The sequence below is a fragment of the Cuculus canorus genome, chromosome 2 (genome assembly GCF_017976375.1).
Source record: "Cuculus canorus isolate bCucCan1 chromosome 2, bCucCan1.pri, whole genome shotgun sequence".
NCBI lineage: Eukaryota > Metazoa > Chordata > Aves > Cuculiformes > Cuculidae > Cuculus > Cuculus canorus.
This window is the reverse complement of record NC_071402.1, coordinates 152,345,479-152,362,140: the sequence shown is the minus strand read 5'-3', so window position 1 is coordinate 152,362,140 and position 16,662 is coordinate 152,345,479. Positions and strand designations below refer to the sequence as shown.

The window sequence follows — 16,662 nt, the reverse complement described above, 5'->3', positions numbered from 1 at the left end:
TCTATTATTTCTATCCCTGAAGATTCACAGAAATAGCAGGGGGACGGGTAGAAATTGTGGATGCATGATTTATTTTTGATATGTAACAGAGTCAAAAGACTCCTATTTCAGAACAGAAGCATTGTTCAGGTAACTTCTTTTAAGAACAAAGAAACTTAATTCTCTTTTCCTTCTGGCAGCCCAATAGTAGCAGTGACAACTTACAGGCTATTACATCTGGCGACTGGGATGTGACAAAGATATTGGCATACGATGAAAAGAGGCATAAAATGTAAGTAAACTTTGGTCTGACAAATCAGTCTTCCTTTGCTTAGCCCTGAGATATAGGGTTAGTGGCAATGGTTTTGTGTATGCATCTGAAATGTATGAGCATAAGGAGATGTAGATAAGAGAGCAGGAGAAGCTGTTTCCATTTTGGCTTATACCGTTACGTATATCTTGTCTTATTTTGTTTCTCTCTGTATAGTTCAAACCTCTCTTTCTGTGACTATGAAATACAATTGTGTAGAGGAATAATTTTTCGTGCTGCAACTTCTGATGTTAATTTCTGAAGCAAAGAAACCTGCTTTCATTCACCGTCTAGATAGTCAGTTTTAGAAAGCATCCTTTATTGACCTGCAAAAAAAATCAATGCATTAGAAAATAAGTATTTAGGTAGAATAACAGAAAATAAAACCTTCACACTTGCCATTTATGCTTGAAAAAATTTTGTAAATGCTTACTTTTAAAAATACATTTCAAGAAATTACATAACAAAATGTTTGAAAGTCTTTCTGGAATCAAATGCCATATAGACTCCTTTCCAGGCAAAATTTCAGGTGAATAAAAGGCTCTTCCTTTCTTAAGGTCACTGAACAGCTGAGTAAAACATCTCTGGGCTATGATAAACTTTGAATGATCATTAAGAGCCTGATGCTCCCTTAGGGTTTTGAATGCCCTCGATGACCAATAATTTCAGTATGATATAAGGGTCTTTAGCTCTTGGCTGAGCTAAGTAGCAAACTAGCACCGAAGTCTTATTTGCATTTTAGCTGACTAGCCAAGCAGAAAATACCACATACAATATGTGCAATCAAAATATACACCTAGGCAAGTGCAGCTTATTGGAAGCAGATTGAGAAATCTGAATAGCCTGTTTGATGTGTTATTCAGCCCACAGATGCTACATTTGCTCCTTTTGTCTGTCATTATTCACATGAAATGCATCTGGGGGGTCAATCTGGACTCTACGTGCTGAACGGAGATTGGCCACCTCCAGCAGCACCTCTCTATTGCCTTCAGAGGCTATTACTGCACAACAGGGCCTTCGCTGTTTAGCCAGAAAAGTTGTTCACCAAAGTCTGAGCACAAAACAAGGGCAATGAAGTATTCTTCAACTTTATACTCTGTCTTCCCTGAAAGTCCAACTCTCTTTTCCAAAGAGGACGTTTCAGCATGTTTGAAGACTCCAGTGAGCAGCCAATCTGGGGAAAGAATAAAGAGTCATCAGAGAAGTAAAAACTGGTTCTAGAGAAGAAAGAAAAGTGTTTAAAGGAAATTTTGAGCCATAGATCTTGAAATGAAGATGTGAAGGTCTTTCACTTAATCTCTTGATCCTTTTTGATCCACTGACATGACCAGTCTAGGACCCAAACATTTCCATGCTTGTTTTAGCTGCACCACAGCCTCCAATATACTTGATTGAGCCGCTGCAGTGCAGCGTCCTTCTCGACCTTTCTCTAATTCAGTTTAAACTTAAGATCAGGAAAATGGCTATGTAAATGAAGATGTATGGGATACTTATAAACACCCTTCTAATGATACAATTGCCTTTTGATTTTTTTCCCTAGCTATTTCCACAGTACAGAAGATATGCCGAGGAGGCGACATTTATACAGGTATGTGCTTTCTCAGCTTCACATAGCGAGTTTCTCAGTTTTCAGTCTTATACGGATCATTACATAAGTGATTACAATAGAAACATTCTTATGTGTTTGTCGTTAATGGCATTGCAAGATCTTACAGGGTGTTGCTGGAATAGACAGAACATCATAACAATAACTTTTGACATTTGGAAATGTTTTATGTTTAGTAATTTTCTTATTTCCTTGCAAGTTTTAAATTGGTCTCAAGATTGATAAAGTGTCACAAAACTTTCCAAGAGACCTGCTAACACTTGAAACAATTCAGAATTATATAAGCTAGTGGTATAAACTGTTCCAGATAGCAGATTTCATGGAAAGTTGATAGCACCTTACCTGTTCATTAAAAGCTGAGTCTAGGCACAGCTGCTCAAGAGCTGCTGGCATAAGTCAAAATGCTTCCCATTCCTTGCTCACCTTGGCGTGAAGGTCAGCCTGATACCTCGTTAACCTTACCTCTCCACATATGCAACAGGGAAAGAAATGCCCAAAATGTCGAAGTCCTTGACCTTACTTTGATTGCACAGTGATCTTGGGCTCATTTCAGGTATTTGATTTCATGGGCTGCGTAATTTGACCATTTCTCATCCCAGCCCAAGCGTGTCAGCTCAGCAGCAACCTTGGCACACTTTCATTGACAAAGCTTCACCAGAGCTCTGACAGTTCATATCAGATGAAGATCTGGGGTTTGTTGCTTAGTTTGGTTTGGTTTGTTTTTTTTTCGTTTCTGTGTCTGAATTAGTAGCTTGTAAACAGGATTTAAGGCAAGGACATGATCTGAGCCTAAACAAAAACCTAAGAGCTACTCAGTTTAGTCTCTATGGCCCTAAACAGGTTGCTCAGCTCAATCTCTTTCTGCTTTGAAATGGTAGCAAAACACACTCATCTGCTTTACAGTAACACTGGAAAGACATATCGGTTAATATTCTTGAAGCATTTTAAAGTATGTAATGCTATAGCAGCGCAACATCTTACTTACCAATATTTGCCAATAAACTGTAATTCATTCTTTAACCCATGGTAGGCTCTTGCAAAACACTTGTGATCATATGGACAGGCCATGTTACCTTCTTCAAAAACAGGCCCCTAAACACAATCTTTCCTTTCTACTTGGATGTCAGAAGAGCAACTATTTAAGTGCTCAAAGAGAGCTGTGGCCTCTGAGACAGTTGCTAATAAATCTGACCAGTGAGGTAACTCTTAAGAAAATTAAAGAATGTAATTCCAGCTCTTTATTGTCTGTTACAGTATAAGGAAGTGTATAAAAACTGCTCCATTGTTTGAAGCCTTCATTCACCAAATTATGACTTCCTCTTGTGGAACTGCAGCCATCATTTTCTTTAAAAAAATAGACTTTCCTTCATAACCACCTGACATTGCAAAAAAAGACATCAGTGTTATATAGTGTATATCCTTTATCCAGGAAAAAGAAAAATCCATTACTGCTATTTAAACTCAACCAAATGGAAATGCTTTTTCTCTTATTAATGTTGGACACATTATATTTATGTTCTTATTCTGCAGTGCAGTAAGGTTCAAGTAATTTTGCTTCCAGATAACATTCGCTCAGTGACCTTCATGGACTTGTCTTAACTTTTTCAGTGCAAGCACAAACGGAAACTTCAACAGGCGGTGTCTGTCTTGTGATCTGATTGAAAACTGTACTTATTTCAGTGCATCCTTCAGTCGCAATTTGGAATATTTCCTGTTGACATGTGAAGGTATGTTGGGTTTTTGTTGTTGCAGTTGTCGTGCCTAAGGATAAGATTTAAAGCTGGCGTTGCTATCTCCAGATCTCTTATGTGCCTGTGGGCAGCTTTGAAGGACTGACCATAAATATCTGGGTTACTTTGCTTTAAAAACTTTTTATTTTTAAGTAGAAAGCATATGTGTACAACCTTTTTCTGTGCATATCTGACTACTGAAGACAGAGGCACATTCATCTAGCCACTCCAAGCACCCAATTTGTGAGACATAAACCTGTGATGTGGGATTAACTGTGAGTGGCTGGGACTGAGTTCCAAATGCATCGACTCATACCAGTACTGTGAGCAGAGGGATTCAAAGTTAGTTAAAATGAAAACACAGTTTGCCAGGAAAAGGCATTTTGCAGAAAGCTACAAAATGGGCAATGTGAGTACAGAATATCTAGTGTTTCACTGCTCATTCATCATAAATTTCCCTTTATTTGGAGCAATCTATAGGTCTGACAGAGATTTTGTGTGCTGAAAACGCCTTAACAGTATGCAAAGGGCTAAAGACAGAGGATATTTCAGGAGGAGAGCTTCCTCTATCTCTGTAAAGAATAAAGGCAGGACTCCATAGCATTTAATCCTATGTAATTTAATTATAATTATCCTAAATTGTACATGCCATGCATGCACACAGAACTGGATTGCAGCCCTTCGTGGTAAGTGTTGTCCTTACTAGTCATCTGTCTACTGCTGTGACAGAAGCTGCTTGTCCTCTAAAGCAACAATTGCAAAGTAGTGAGCCAACAAGAAATGCCTTATTTTCAACAGCTCAGGAGCAAACAAACTTGTATAACATAAAAATAAAAAAAAAAAAGTTGCTGTTGCATCTACTGTTGTAGAGCAGCCCTAGATATTCTCTCTGCTGAATGTCAGCAATCCATTTAGAGATGCATGTACTGCCCCTTCTCTGGCTGGCAAATATTCATCAGTGCCAGTAAAAGTGGTGAACACCAGGCACAAAGATGTAGTATTTGAAGTGGTAAAATGGGAAAATAAGCAGGGACACCTTCCACTGGATCAGGTTACTGAAAGCTCCATCCAACATGACCTTGAACACGCCAGGGATGGGGCATCCACGACTTCTCTAGGCAGCCTGGGGCAGTGCCTCACCACCTTCACAGTAAAAAATTTCTTCCTGATATCTGATCTAAATCTACTCTTTTTCAGGTACTCTGAAAAAATAGCTTGCAATACCGTACAGTCAAATAGCATTGATGGTACAACGGACTAACAAACAGACTACGTGTAAAACTCTGAATCTATAATTATGGCAGATATATGCCATACCACTAAGCATTCAGTTTTGTAGTAAATGTTATTAACTTTATGAAGTTTCTCTCTTTATGTGAAAAGCTCTGCACGTTTTGTTCTTGTTTTCATTTCAAGGAAAGCTGTCAGCAGCTATTAGAGACAGTGTCTATTTCCCTTGCACCAAGGTAATTGTTTTACCCTAATTAGAAGCATTTGTGAATAACAAGATTAAGGTTTCTAAAGGGTATTATCAACAGTTGTGAGGTGATGTGTTTGTAATATATCTCATACACAAAAACCTGCAGTGATACGTGAAGAGGTTAATCATAGTATCAGAGTATCAGAGTATCAGAGTATCAGAGTATAGTTTGGGTTGGAAGGGATCTTAAAGATCATGTAGTTCCAACCCCCCTGCCATGGGCAGGGACATCCCACTAAATCAGGCTGCCCAAGGCCCCATCCAACCTGGCCTTGAACACCTCCAGGGACGGGGCAGCCACAACATCCCTGGTCAGCCTGTTCCAGTGTCTCACCACTCTCATAGTGAAGAAATTCTTCCTAACGTCCAGTCTAAATCTGCCCCTCTCCAGTTTATACCCGTTCCCCCTGGTCCTATCCCCACAAGCCTTTATGAATACCCTCTCTCCAGCTTTCCTGTAGCCCCTTCAGGTACTGGAAGGTCACTATAAGATCTCCTCGGAGCCTTCCCTTCTCCAGGCTGAACAGACCCAACTCTATCAGCCTGTCCTCATAGGGAAGGTGCTTCAGCCCTCCAATCATCTTTGTAGCCTCCTCTAGACCCCTTCTAACAGCTCCATCTCCTTCTTACATTGAAGATTCCAGAACTGGACACAATATTCCAGATGAGGTCTCACAAGACAGGAATAGAGGGGCAGAATCCCCTCCCTTGATCTGCTGGCCACGCATCTTTTGATGCAGCCCAGGATACGGTTGGCCTTCTGGGCTGCGAGTGCACATTGCCAGCTCATGTTGAGCTTCTCATTGACCAGCACCCCCAAGTCCTTCTCTGCAGGGCTGCTCTCAAGCACATCATCCCCCATCGTGTACTGAAAATGGGGATTGCCCCGACCCAGGTGCAGGACCTTACACTTGGCCTTGTTGAACCTCATGAGGTTCTCAGAGCCCCACTTCTCCAGCCTGTCCAGGTCCCTCTGAATGACATCCCGTCCTTCCGGTGTGGCAACTACACCACTCAGCTTAGTGTCATCTGCAAACTTGCTGAGGGTGCACTCAATCTCGCTGTCAATATAATTGATAAAGATATTGAACAGCACCAGTCCCAGTACGGACCTCTGAGGGACACCACCTGTCATGGATCTCCATCTGGACTTTGAGCCATTGACCACTACTCTGAATACGAGCATCCAACCAGTTTCTCCTCCACCTTATTGTCCACCCATCGAATCCATCTGTCTCCAATTTAGAGAGAAGGATGTTGTGGGGGACTGTGTCAAAGGTTTACAGAAGTCTAGATAGATCATATCCATCCGTTGTGATCTATAAATAAGTTTTATTAGTGATTAATGAGTTTTATTAGAGATTAATCTCATTAGAGATTAATGAGTTTTATTAGTGCGTACGTTAATCCAAGTACAAAAGATGAAGATGCCTAACAAACCATGATTTTGCTGCTGTAAACAGTTCCTCATTCTGAGGTCATTAGAGTTAGATGTGTTTGCATCTGCTGAATGTATCTTTGAATTTTCATTATACAGGACTAAATTCTTAAACTGTAATCTCATTGTAGCACAAACACAGCACAGCTCGAACAATGGAGCTAGTGTCAATGTCTCCATTCAGATACCTTTGTAAAATGTGTATGTGCAAGAAAATGCAGAGATCCTGGTAGGATTTCAGTTTTCAACATTTTCATAAAAATATCAATCCATTAAATCTGGTGGAGTTATTCTTTATTTACATAACTGAACATGAGAGGGTTTTCAACTTCTTTGGTTTCAAGCAGTTTACAGGAACAATATTTCTTTTTAGCACATTTTGTGTAGCATCCATCTAACTTCAGATGCCTGCTATGGGTACATTTACATCAGAGGCAGCTCCCTTTCGTTCCTGTTACAGTTGATGTGGGTCAGATCAGTGGAATAATCTGTTCTGTCTGAAATGTAGACTTATGGGTAAAAGTAAATGTCCCCTCAGACTTAGGTCGTACAACTGGCAGAGAATTGTTTCAGTTTCGCGGAGAATCACTTGGATTCACTAATAGGAGACTTCTTTTTCCACAGCTCCTTGGGCTGTTAGAGCTTGGCCTTGCCTCGCTTACTCAGGGTTTTATTTTGTTAGACATAAGCAGTCATACTATATTACCTTCTGGACTAGCAGGAAATCGTATTTATTCATATACATATATAATACATAGGTGGAAAAGCTACTAGAATGAACGCGCATCAAGTGGCCCTGCTTATACTGCAGCTGATCAAGCAGGCAGCACAGCAGAAGCCCACCGGAGGGGACAAATGTTTGTTTTACAACATACGCTACCCAAGGACTTCTGCCAGGAGTTCTCATCTCTGCTTCCTCCCAAAAAAATAACAGTTGAAGTCAATATTAATGACCAGAGAGTGGCAACGAGTACCAACTGGCATTTTGTGCTTTCTTCTTCATCTACATTGTGTAAAAGCGCCCAGAGCTTGGGTCTTGCTGTATATTCTGTGGCTGCTTACAAAAGTCTGTTTGTAATAGTAATTTTTTGTATGACTTTATGTCAGACTTGTGTGTATCTTCAAAGTTAGCTAAACACAAGTGATTTTACTCTCATCAAGCCTGTAGTAATTTCTTTAAAACTATACTTTTCCAGCCCTCCACAGGATAAATGCACAGGCAAATATTTATAGCTTGAAAACAATTTCTGTATTGACAGTTAGAGACAAACCTTGACCATACTTCAGTTTCACCCCGTCCCTTTTGTCAGCTTCCTTTGTGACCTTCAGCAAACTTTCCCGAGTTTAGAGACACAGACTCAGCTGTGGTTTAGCTTCGCCTCTCTAAAATGGACGGCGAGATTTGTAAGATTTGATTAATCAACTGAAGCTTATAAAGGACTCTGATGCTTAAATGAATGGCAGTAGAAAGGGAAAACACAGATCTTTTCAAAAAAAGTCAAGGAAGGTCTGGCATTGCTCCTTTGATCCCAAAGTTGAAGACTTGGATGTTTTCTACTTACTGTAGGTACGCAGAACTACGATACCTTAAAGGCAGCATATAATTGTCTTAAAGGATTTTTTTACTGTCCTGCAGAGTATGTTTAACAACCATGCTACCTGGCACAGACTGAAATGAGAGAAGCATACTATAATAAAAGGTAACCTCTTTTTCAAGAGAACAACGTAATGCTTACTGTCAGGAGGCAACATTTATTGCAAACACTTGGTCCCAGAAGGCTAGTTACCTTATTTTTCATCTAATTTTATATGTTTATGATTGAATTACTGTAGCAGGATCTAAAGAAACATGATGTTTTGCAGACTGCTGTAAGATTATCTCTTCTAGACACTGTCAGAAAAGCAATATGTGCTGGAGTAAGGTCACTCCTACTGTCATTTTCATCATAAAATATGAGCTTACACATCTGTCTGCTCTCATAAACGAGCACAGACGCTGCCACTGCATTTTTCTAAGGTAAACAGAAAGATCTGGATGAAATGTTTTTGCTACCTTATACATAAATTTAATTGAAGATAGGGTTTTCTCATCTGGAATGGGATGTAAAATTCAATTGCATAGACAAAATGGTAGGATATAACAAGTTTCGTAATTTATTCCTGTTTCTTTAGTAGGGCTCAGACATGTAAGAGGAAGTCTGAATCACACTAAGCCAGTAAAGCAATAAAGCCCATTTTTAGGTGATCAGTCCTTCTCTGAAGGATGAGACCTTATCAATGACTCCATTGTAATCAGCTGTGGAGTGTTTTGGTATTTCCATTTTAAATACGTGCACCTTGTCTTCAATGACTTCTTCCCTCAGTTCCCATTGTAATCTGACAGCATTATTAAAACTTGAGTCCTAATGGGGTTGTTCGCAGAGGAAGAAAGGGTGTGCAGACATTTCTACTGTGGGCTAACTCCTATCCTGATGCTTCATGTAGCAGATTTGGTTGCAGAATCTTTACTGTCATGAAAAAATCTGTGAAGTCACTGAGACATTTGCTTGAACATACAGAACTGCCAAAGATTTTCTGGATCCTGGAATTCAGGTCCCTGGAATTCAGATCCTTACTATTGCAGACAGCATTATCATAACATCCTTTGTGTTAGCTGGTTGGTCTCCATCAGCTGACCGCAACCATAAACTGATCTTGATCAGTTCAGTGCTCTTTGGGAGGTGTTTTCCACAAAGGGTTAATGCCTTGTAGTGTTGACACAAGAGAACAGTGAGGAAGACCTCTGGCACATGCATACATTACTGCAATTAATGCCACTTAAAACATGATGAAAACGTTGGCAGGGTGTGTTTTTCATGGAATGCCTACCAGCCTGCTAATTAAAGTTCTTGATAATCATGCGTTATCAGGAAGGGATTAATCATTTTTAGGGATGACACAAAGAAAATTGGTAGTTACACATAGGGGAAAGGACCGTAAAGAGGGCTAAGAGAAAACTATTGTCTCATGCTCTGCATGGTTGCTGGTGCTAAGGAAGTGCTTTTGCCACTGCACTGCATATTATTCTTTCATTCATCGACTGACTTGGGAAAAAAAAAAACTTTCACTTTGAAAAGAGACAGCAATGTAACTTAGAACAGGGAACGCTATTTTCTTCTATAAGTCTCAAGTCCTTCCTTCTTTGCCAGAAACAGTAAGATCGTTTTGATTCAAAATATTATAAAATCACCGTAGTTCATCCTAGTCTTTTGAAGATAAACTCTGCTAGAACTCATGTTTATAGTTGACTGATTGTCTTCACTGTCAGTATTTTGCAGGTCGAATGACTTTAAAACTGTCTCTCTCTTTGGATGAAGGAAAACAGACCCTTCTAACAAAACTGTTAAAGTATTATCACCTGATATGGATGTCCTCTCTGGCACTGCAGTTATCAGTAGCTTAGCCTGGATGCTGTAGATCAGTAATCACAGTAACAGAAATTAAGTCACTTCTGCCTTTCCTAGCAGGCAATTCTGTAGCTGTAGAGTAAAATTATATGTTGTAACTGAACTGTGCTTGATAAAATACCTAAAGAACCAATGGGAAAAAGAGTTACCTGGGTATATATCTGTTTTTCCCCAGGTATTTCTGAAGCCAGCAGACACAAAGACAACAGCTCTGTAACTACACTCCTCGCCCTACAGTGCTGAAGGATGCCTATAGGCCTGGGAAATCATTAAAAGTAGGCTTTGTAGTGCTTACATCCTCACAGATAAAATCCTGTTTAGTCCCATAAATGGTGAAAAAGTGGTACAAAAGCACAGAATAGGAAAACTTTGCAATTTAAGGATCTCCTTGGAGTGTGAGTCATACTAATGAAGAAGCAATGCAACCAAATTAGCAATAATCTGAGTCAAGTTCCTCATACCATTGTACACGTAATTCATTCTATCTGTGTATTTATGAGTTTCAAAGACAAGTACTGCAAGTTTATTCTTTATGGAGGCAGCAAATAGCTATAAACTTCTCAGCTCCTTAAACTGTTTCTAGAGAATTTAATTATCTTCTTTCCTCCTCCTTGTGAAATAGGGAAACACCATCTGCACATAGGAACACTTAGGAGCATTACTTGCTGCTTCCACTTATTAGGTTTTATTCTGAGCATTAAAAAAGACCTTTTATTAATCTATATTCTGCATATTTCCAAGGGGGGGTTGAGTCAGCAGACTTTCACTACCAGGTTGCATCAAATCTTCTGGCTTTGCTTTGTGGCAGTTTGGTCTGACCTTGCTTTTAACCACATTTTAACACCATGGAGTCTGGAGTACAATCTAGTTCAGTCTTATAGGATGGAGAGTTCTAAAACCGTTTTTGGAATCATTTTACAAATCTGGATTTTTCTGCCTTCTGATGTGGTCACAACACAAGTTCCTGCTCACACAGATGTTACAAATCTGAAATGTGTGATTACACTTCTGAAGGATATCATATAAACAGAAATGTTTAGTGTAGGTCTAAATTATGAAAGACATTAAATGAAATCATTCATTTATAATGAGCACTGCTCTAAGAGAATGCATCAACTCCACATTTATGCTTGGATTTAAAACAAGCATATGGACCAGGATTTAAAACAGGACTCATGTCCTTGATCGGTGCAATCTTTCTAAGCCAGGTTAGCGATTGCTAACTTTCACCCCTCCTACTTTCTTTTAATACAATGGCAAGGACTTTTTTACTGAAGAATACTAGTCAGCACTCCTGTGCAAAAGAACTTTTAAAGGAGGCTGGAGGTGGTCAGAAAGGTGGGAAAACTGGATCATCAATGCAGACTCGTGTACTGCATAGCCCAGTGCTGTACAGAGGGAGATAAGCTCAGCCAACAGCCACGTGGGTGGGAACATCCTTTGAAATGCCAGCATCCAGTACCATTACCATCGACACAGTTCAGCTCAAGGATATAAAGCCCAAGATTATTTTTTTTTCTTAAAATGTGAGTAAACATAGAATTCTGAGTATTGTTTCTAGTATTGTAGTATTGTGGCTATAGTTAGATGCTATTACTGCATAAAGAATTTTTTTTTTTTTAGGATATTTATTTGGGGAACCTCCTAGCAATTTATTCTCTCATGAGATTACCAGCTGATTTAACTGGGCTTGAATGTGTCCCAAAGAAAAGCTAAATTAAAACCAAGAAATTATTTGATTTACAGATGAATTTCTCTGTAACAAAGTAACATTCTTTTTGCCCATCATCTTATATATTCAGTTAGATTCATCTGCAGTTATTATGCTGAGCTTGGGGACTTTTTTCCCTTAAAATCCCATAAAATCCTACAGATATGACTTTAATCAACAAGCATCTTCACGAAAATTGTACTAGCTTTAGCATGGCACTCAAGAAAAAATTTTGCCTGGGATATTCATGACAAAAAAAACCAGGGTTTTCTACTGCTAGGGATTTTACTTTCTGAATAAAAGTGTCTGCCTCAATAAAGAAGATCATGACATTTGTCTCTCACCATGAATGAATTGGATCACATTTTGCTTCATTTTCTCCATTAACATGAGGGGAACATGGGATTGTCCCAGAGATGTTATTGGCAGCAATTTATACACCTATGTCACTTTGAACAGGAAGAGCTTAATATTATTTAATATCTGTCTCTCAGGATAATCTTATATTGAGATTTACCGGGACACAGGTAAGAAGAAAGAGAAGTTTTATGGCTGGTAAATACCAAGCATTTAATTCAAGTTATGGAACAATGTGTGAAGCCCTTTGCAACCTTTCACTCGATTTTTTTCGTGCTTTTACCAAGTAGGGAGCACAGGTACAGCAAGAATTAGTGGTTTGCCTATGGCCATATCTTGAGTCAAGTATTGTGACCTCTATTTCCTTCCTCATATTGCGAGACAGCACTCCAAGGAAAAGCACCATTGACTACTGGGACAGACAGGAACCGCATCTAGCTCCGTAGCCTCTCTCCATCAGTGACTGGTGCATAATTACCCTCTTCAGAATTTTTGCAATAACGTACCCATCAGGGACATGTCTGCCCAGCTCCTGCAATAAGAGGTTGCTTCATGGCTTCAGGCAGGAGAATAATGAATCTCTTTCTACTTCTTTCTCAATTCTTTCATTTAATCAGACCTTTTTAACGCATGCCATTTGGGCCAGACCTACCATCCCTGGAAAGCAATGGAAAATTCAGACACAAGGACTTTTTTATAGTAACTATGGACAAGCAGATGCCAGGAGCCATAAATCAATGCAAGATGTCTACCATCCGTAAAGTAGAAGTTCTTAAAGCAACGTTTTGTTCACAAAACCTAACCACATTGTTCATGTACTACTGTACATGAAAATCTTGCATATCACAGTCTTATCAATAGTATTCCCAGAACTAAATTGTTCTTAGTAGTTGTGCTCAGGTAAACATCAGTGCAAGCGATAATGAAATTACACAGCTTAACTCTTTCCTGGATATGTTTGATTATTTATGGACTAGAAAGCAACTCAATACTTAGGCAAATAAATCTGCAAAATGTAGGCAGATTGCTTTCTTTTCCCATTTCTATAATAAAACAATCATGTTATTTGTATAGTACTGTTGGATTCTCTAAATCCTGTGTCGAGGATGGATACCTATGATACATGTACTTGCAAACAGCTTGGTTTTTAAACTTGTTTTAGTTCGTTGGCTCATATCTAGACATGGAGAGTTCAAAGACACATTTGGTAACAGTGATCTGTCCTAACTAGCTGCAAAATGCTAGTGAGGACACACGGGCTTGATTTTTCTCTCTGGTACAGGCTCCTTTAGACAACTCAAGCAGGTCTTCCTAGAGGTGCTGTGCAAATAAAATCCGTTACTGACTGTGATGCTCATACATGCAGTGACAATAAGGGGCATAGAGACTTCTATATGGATGAATTACTGGAGTGGTTTTGAAAGATGCAGTGAATCTTCAATCCATTCACTGCAGAGAAACCTTGCTAGCAGAAAGCCAGCTATTAGTATGCAAGAATGAACTCCTTTTTGAAAACCAGCATGTAAAATTATTAAATCATGCTGGAGTGAAGAGTTAACAAGGCATGGCTGCACACATTTGCTGTTAGCTCACAGCACCATGTGCTGTTTCGTCTCAATAGCAATTCAATAACTAGTCTGTAATTACATTGCAAACTTTAATAAGTGCGAGGCCAGTCCTCCCAGGTGCTGAATGCTCTTAACTCCCACCAGCCACAGCAGGAGCTGGAGATAACTCAGTGCAGCAGAGGAGCCCCTCGGCATGTCATGGAACGGGACTCCAGCAAGACCAGACTCACATGCCACCATAGCATCATTCAGAGCCTTTAGAGACAAGCAACACTCTCCTAAACAAAGGATTGAATTTTGAGTTACAGCAGCAGTAAAGCATTTATGAAAAAATATAATAATCCATTTTGGCTTAAAGCACATCATTATGTATTACCTGGTTTTTATAGCACTGTGAATGTGTTAGGAACTGGGAGACCCAGTGCAGCTGTGCGGGGGAATATCATCATGTGGCTTTTTCATTTTGGAGGTTCCTCATATATGTAAGTGTGTGCAATTTCCTCCTTGTGGTTGATACAGAAGTATTGATCTTCTAAGAAGGATTTGAACGGGGGGAAAAGCATTTGCTTGTCAAACACTACAGGGAGAGTTTCATTATGAGTGTTTTCTGTTGATAACACCCAGTTAAAAATGGTAGAAACTCTTTTTCTTGCTTTTGAGAGACAAAGAAGCTGAAGTTCTTATTTAACCTCTCCAGGTAACCACTTCATGTGGCTTGAGGCATCCCTGGCAGGTGGCTGGGGAAAGCTTGCCTCTGTGAGTACAAGCATTTCGCTCCAGGGCCTGAAACAAGCATTAAATGTTCAGAGGGAAAATACCTACATTTAATCCCCACATAAGCTTAGTCACCTAGGAAGCCCGCTGCCTGGCAGTGTTTCTGAAGCATGTGGGTTTAGCATCAACTAATAATATCATAAAACTACCCATCGTGATAACGGCAAAACATATTAGCGAGTCTGTGAAGCACTTCTTACTGAAATTCAAGTAAATGCTTTCGAAGTGGAGTTGGTCCTGCTCAGAGGGCCAGAGCTTGGCAATTCAGGTGACCTTTGGTGAGAATCGTAATAAATTATGTTGTTGTGGTAGTCTAAAGAGACTTAATTAGATGCTGAAGTAACAACTAGTGCTGAGAAGTTTTATTAACTGAGTCAAGAACCTGTGTAATAGGCTTTGAGAGAAGTGTAATTGGAGTGCCCTGGTTTAAACAAATGTGAAAGGTTGCTTCTTGGATTTTACTAATGGATTGTGCACTAGCTGCCACCACAATTCAGTATAGCCGCGTCAACAGCTCTGAAGACCCCATTCAAGGCTGAGATGCTTTCCTTACTGCAGGTACCATAAGCGATAGCTCCCAGGCAGTGATCAGGAGGAGGAGGCTTGGGGGAAGGTAGTTTCTACCTGCTATCCTGACTGATCGTGCCTCTTTCTGCCCAGCTCGTCTTGCTGTGAAACGTAGTAAACCCCTATAAAGCACCTTACAGTATTTTTCATCAGTACATCTTAGATGACTACAGTACTGTATGGCCACGAGGACTGGAAGACAAAGTCACTGCTGCCACCGAAAGAGGCAACTCCATCCTCTGTCCTCCCTTGGGGTTTCTTCACCAGTCTCCTGCCTGTGCCACAAATAGGCTGGTTCTGAGCTAGGTCCAAGAACTGAACTGAATGAAAATTAAATATTTTTTTTCTTCTGGGATCTGTTCTAGAAGTTTTTTCACCATTTTGCTGGACAGTTGGACAAACAATTCTGATTGCACAAGGGAGGGGGAAATGCTGGGATGGGACTAAGTGGCCAAGGTGAAAATGGAAGTGGACAACAGTAGACTCAATTTTTTAGTGAATGATAGAGTGAGAATTTGGGAGTATTTTATGGGCTATACAATGATTGCAGATTGTTACTGCTGCACCCCAGAGTAGACTGGTATCTATATTCTCTCTTATTCACAGTTAAATTATGTTTTTCATCTGCTAGCCAATAGTTAAATTATTTTCCAGCACATCAAGTGATACGCAACAGCAGAGGGGGTTGCTACTTACAGCCTTATGTGAAGCTTATAGGGATTCATATTTTCTGAATTGTCTGAGCTGTTCATGGCTCATATTTGGGGTCTACAGCAAGGGGGAGAAATCCAGTGTTTGACATTCTGTGCTGTGGAGGTCTGAGTGTCGTCTTTCTGCGTAGACCAGGCAATCCCCATGAGTGTGATATACTTGTGCTACTGCACAAGCCAGACATCCTACCCAAAATATCTAGCTAACAAAATCCAAGTTGCATAAGAAACATGGAGGTAGCGCCAAAGTGCAGCTAAATATCCTGCAGTGTGACAACAGCTTCCAGGAACCAGATATGACCCAGCAGTGTGTGTGCAGGTTCTCACCCAGCTACATCCTAAATGAGCACAGCAGCCATACTCATGCCTGGAAGGCAATCCCAGTGGTTGCTCACATATTAGGTCACCGGGTGACTGTTATCTGTTGTGACCAGGATGGTTTCCTATACAAGGATGATTACAATAACACTTGGGTTTTTTGTATACCCAGTAGCGGGAGGCTGTAATTAGTGCTTCCAGGCAAACTGTGACCTTTTGGAACTTTTCCTGAGGCTTATGAAGCTTAAATTAGTTTCTGCTGTTTGAAAGCATGCACAGACTTAATCTCTGGGTCCTATTTATATTATAATTACTGTATAATTCACATTTGCATTCACTTGACTCCCTTTCTTACTTAACAGCCGAGGTTGGCTCTTATGTCTCAAGTCCTTTGTGCGCAGTTCATAGGTCAGAAATCCCATGGGTAAAGGCAGGATAGGGAGTGCTCATTCTCATTCTCTCACATGCTCATGTGACTTCAAAATAGCAGGCTGGTATGAAAAATCTCTTTCGCACAAACAGAAGGCACCACAAGAGCTTTTTCTCTGGGAAAAGAGAGGATGCTGTTAGTGGAATTGAAAAGAGAACTTCTTTTCTATCGCCTGTTAACTACATAGTTATTAAAGTAGTCTGAAATTAATTAATAGGTGGCATTTGTGTATGTTCCT

At 39.9% G+C, this 16,662-nt stretch overlaps 1 protein-coding gene across 5 annotated transcripts in view; it reads left to right on the top strand.

Moving 5' to 3' along the window:
* DPP6 (dipeptidyl peptidase like 6) overlaps positions 1-16,662 on the top strand; it is a 559,332-nt gene that overhangs the window by 515,442 nt on the left and 27,228 nt on the right. For all 5 annotated transcript variants that reach the window (XM_054059588.1, XM_054059591.1, XM_009558353.2 and 2 more), the window contains exons 14-16: positions 180-271; positions 1,830-1,877; positions 3,504-3,622. In XM_054059588.1, coding sequence (XP_053915563.1) covers positions 180-271; positions 1,830-1,877; positions 3,504-3,622 — 259 coding nt within the window. The remainder of the gene's footprint in view (positions 1-179; positions 272-1,829; positions 1,878-3,503; positions 3,623-16,662) is intronic.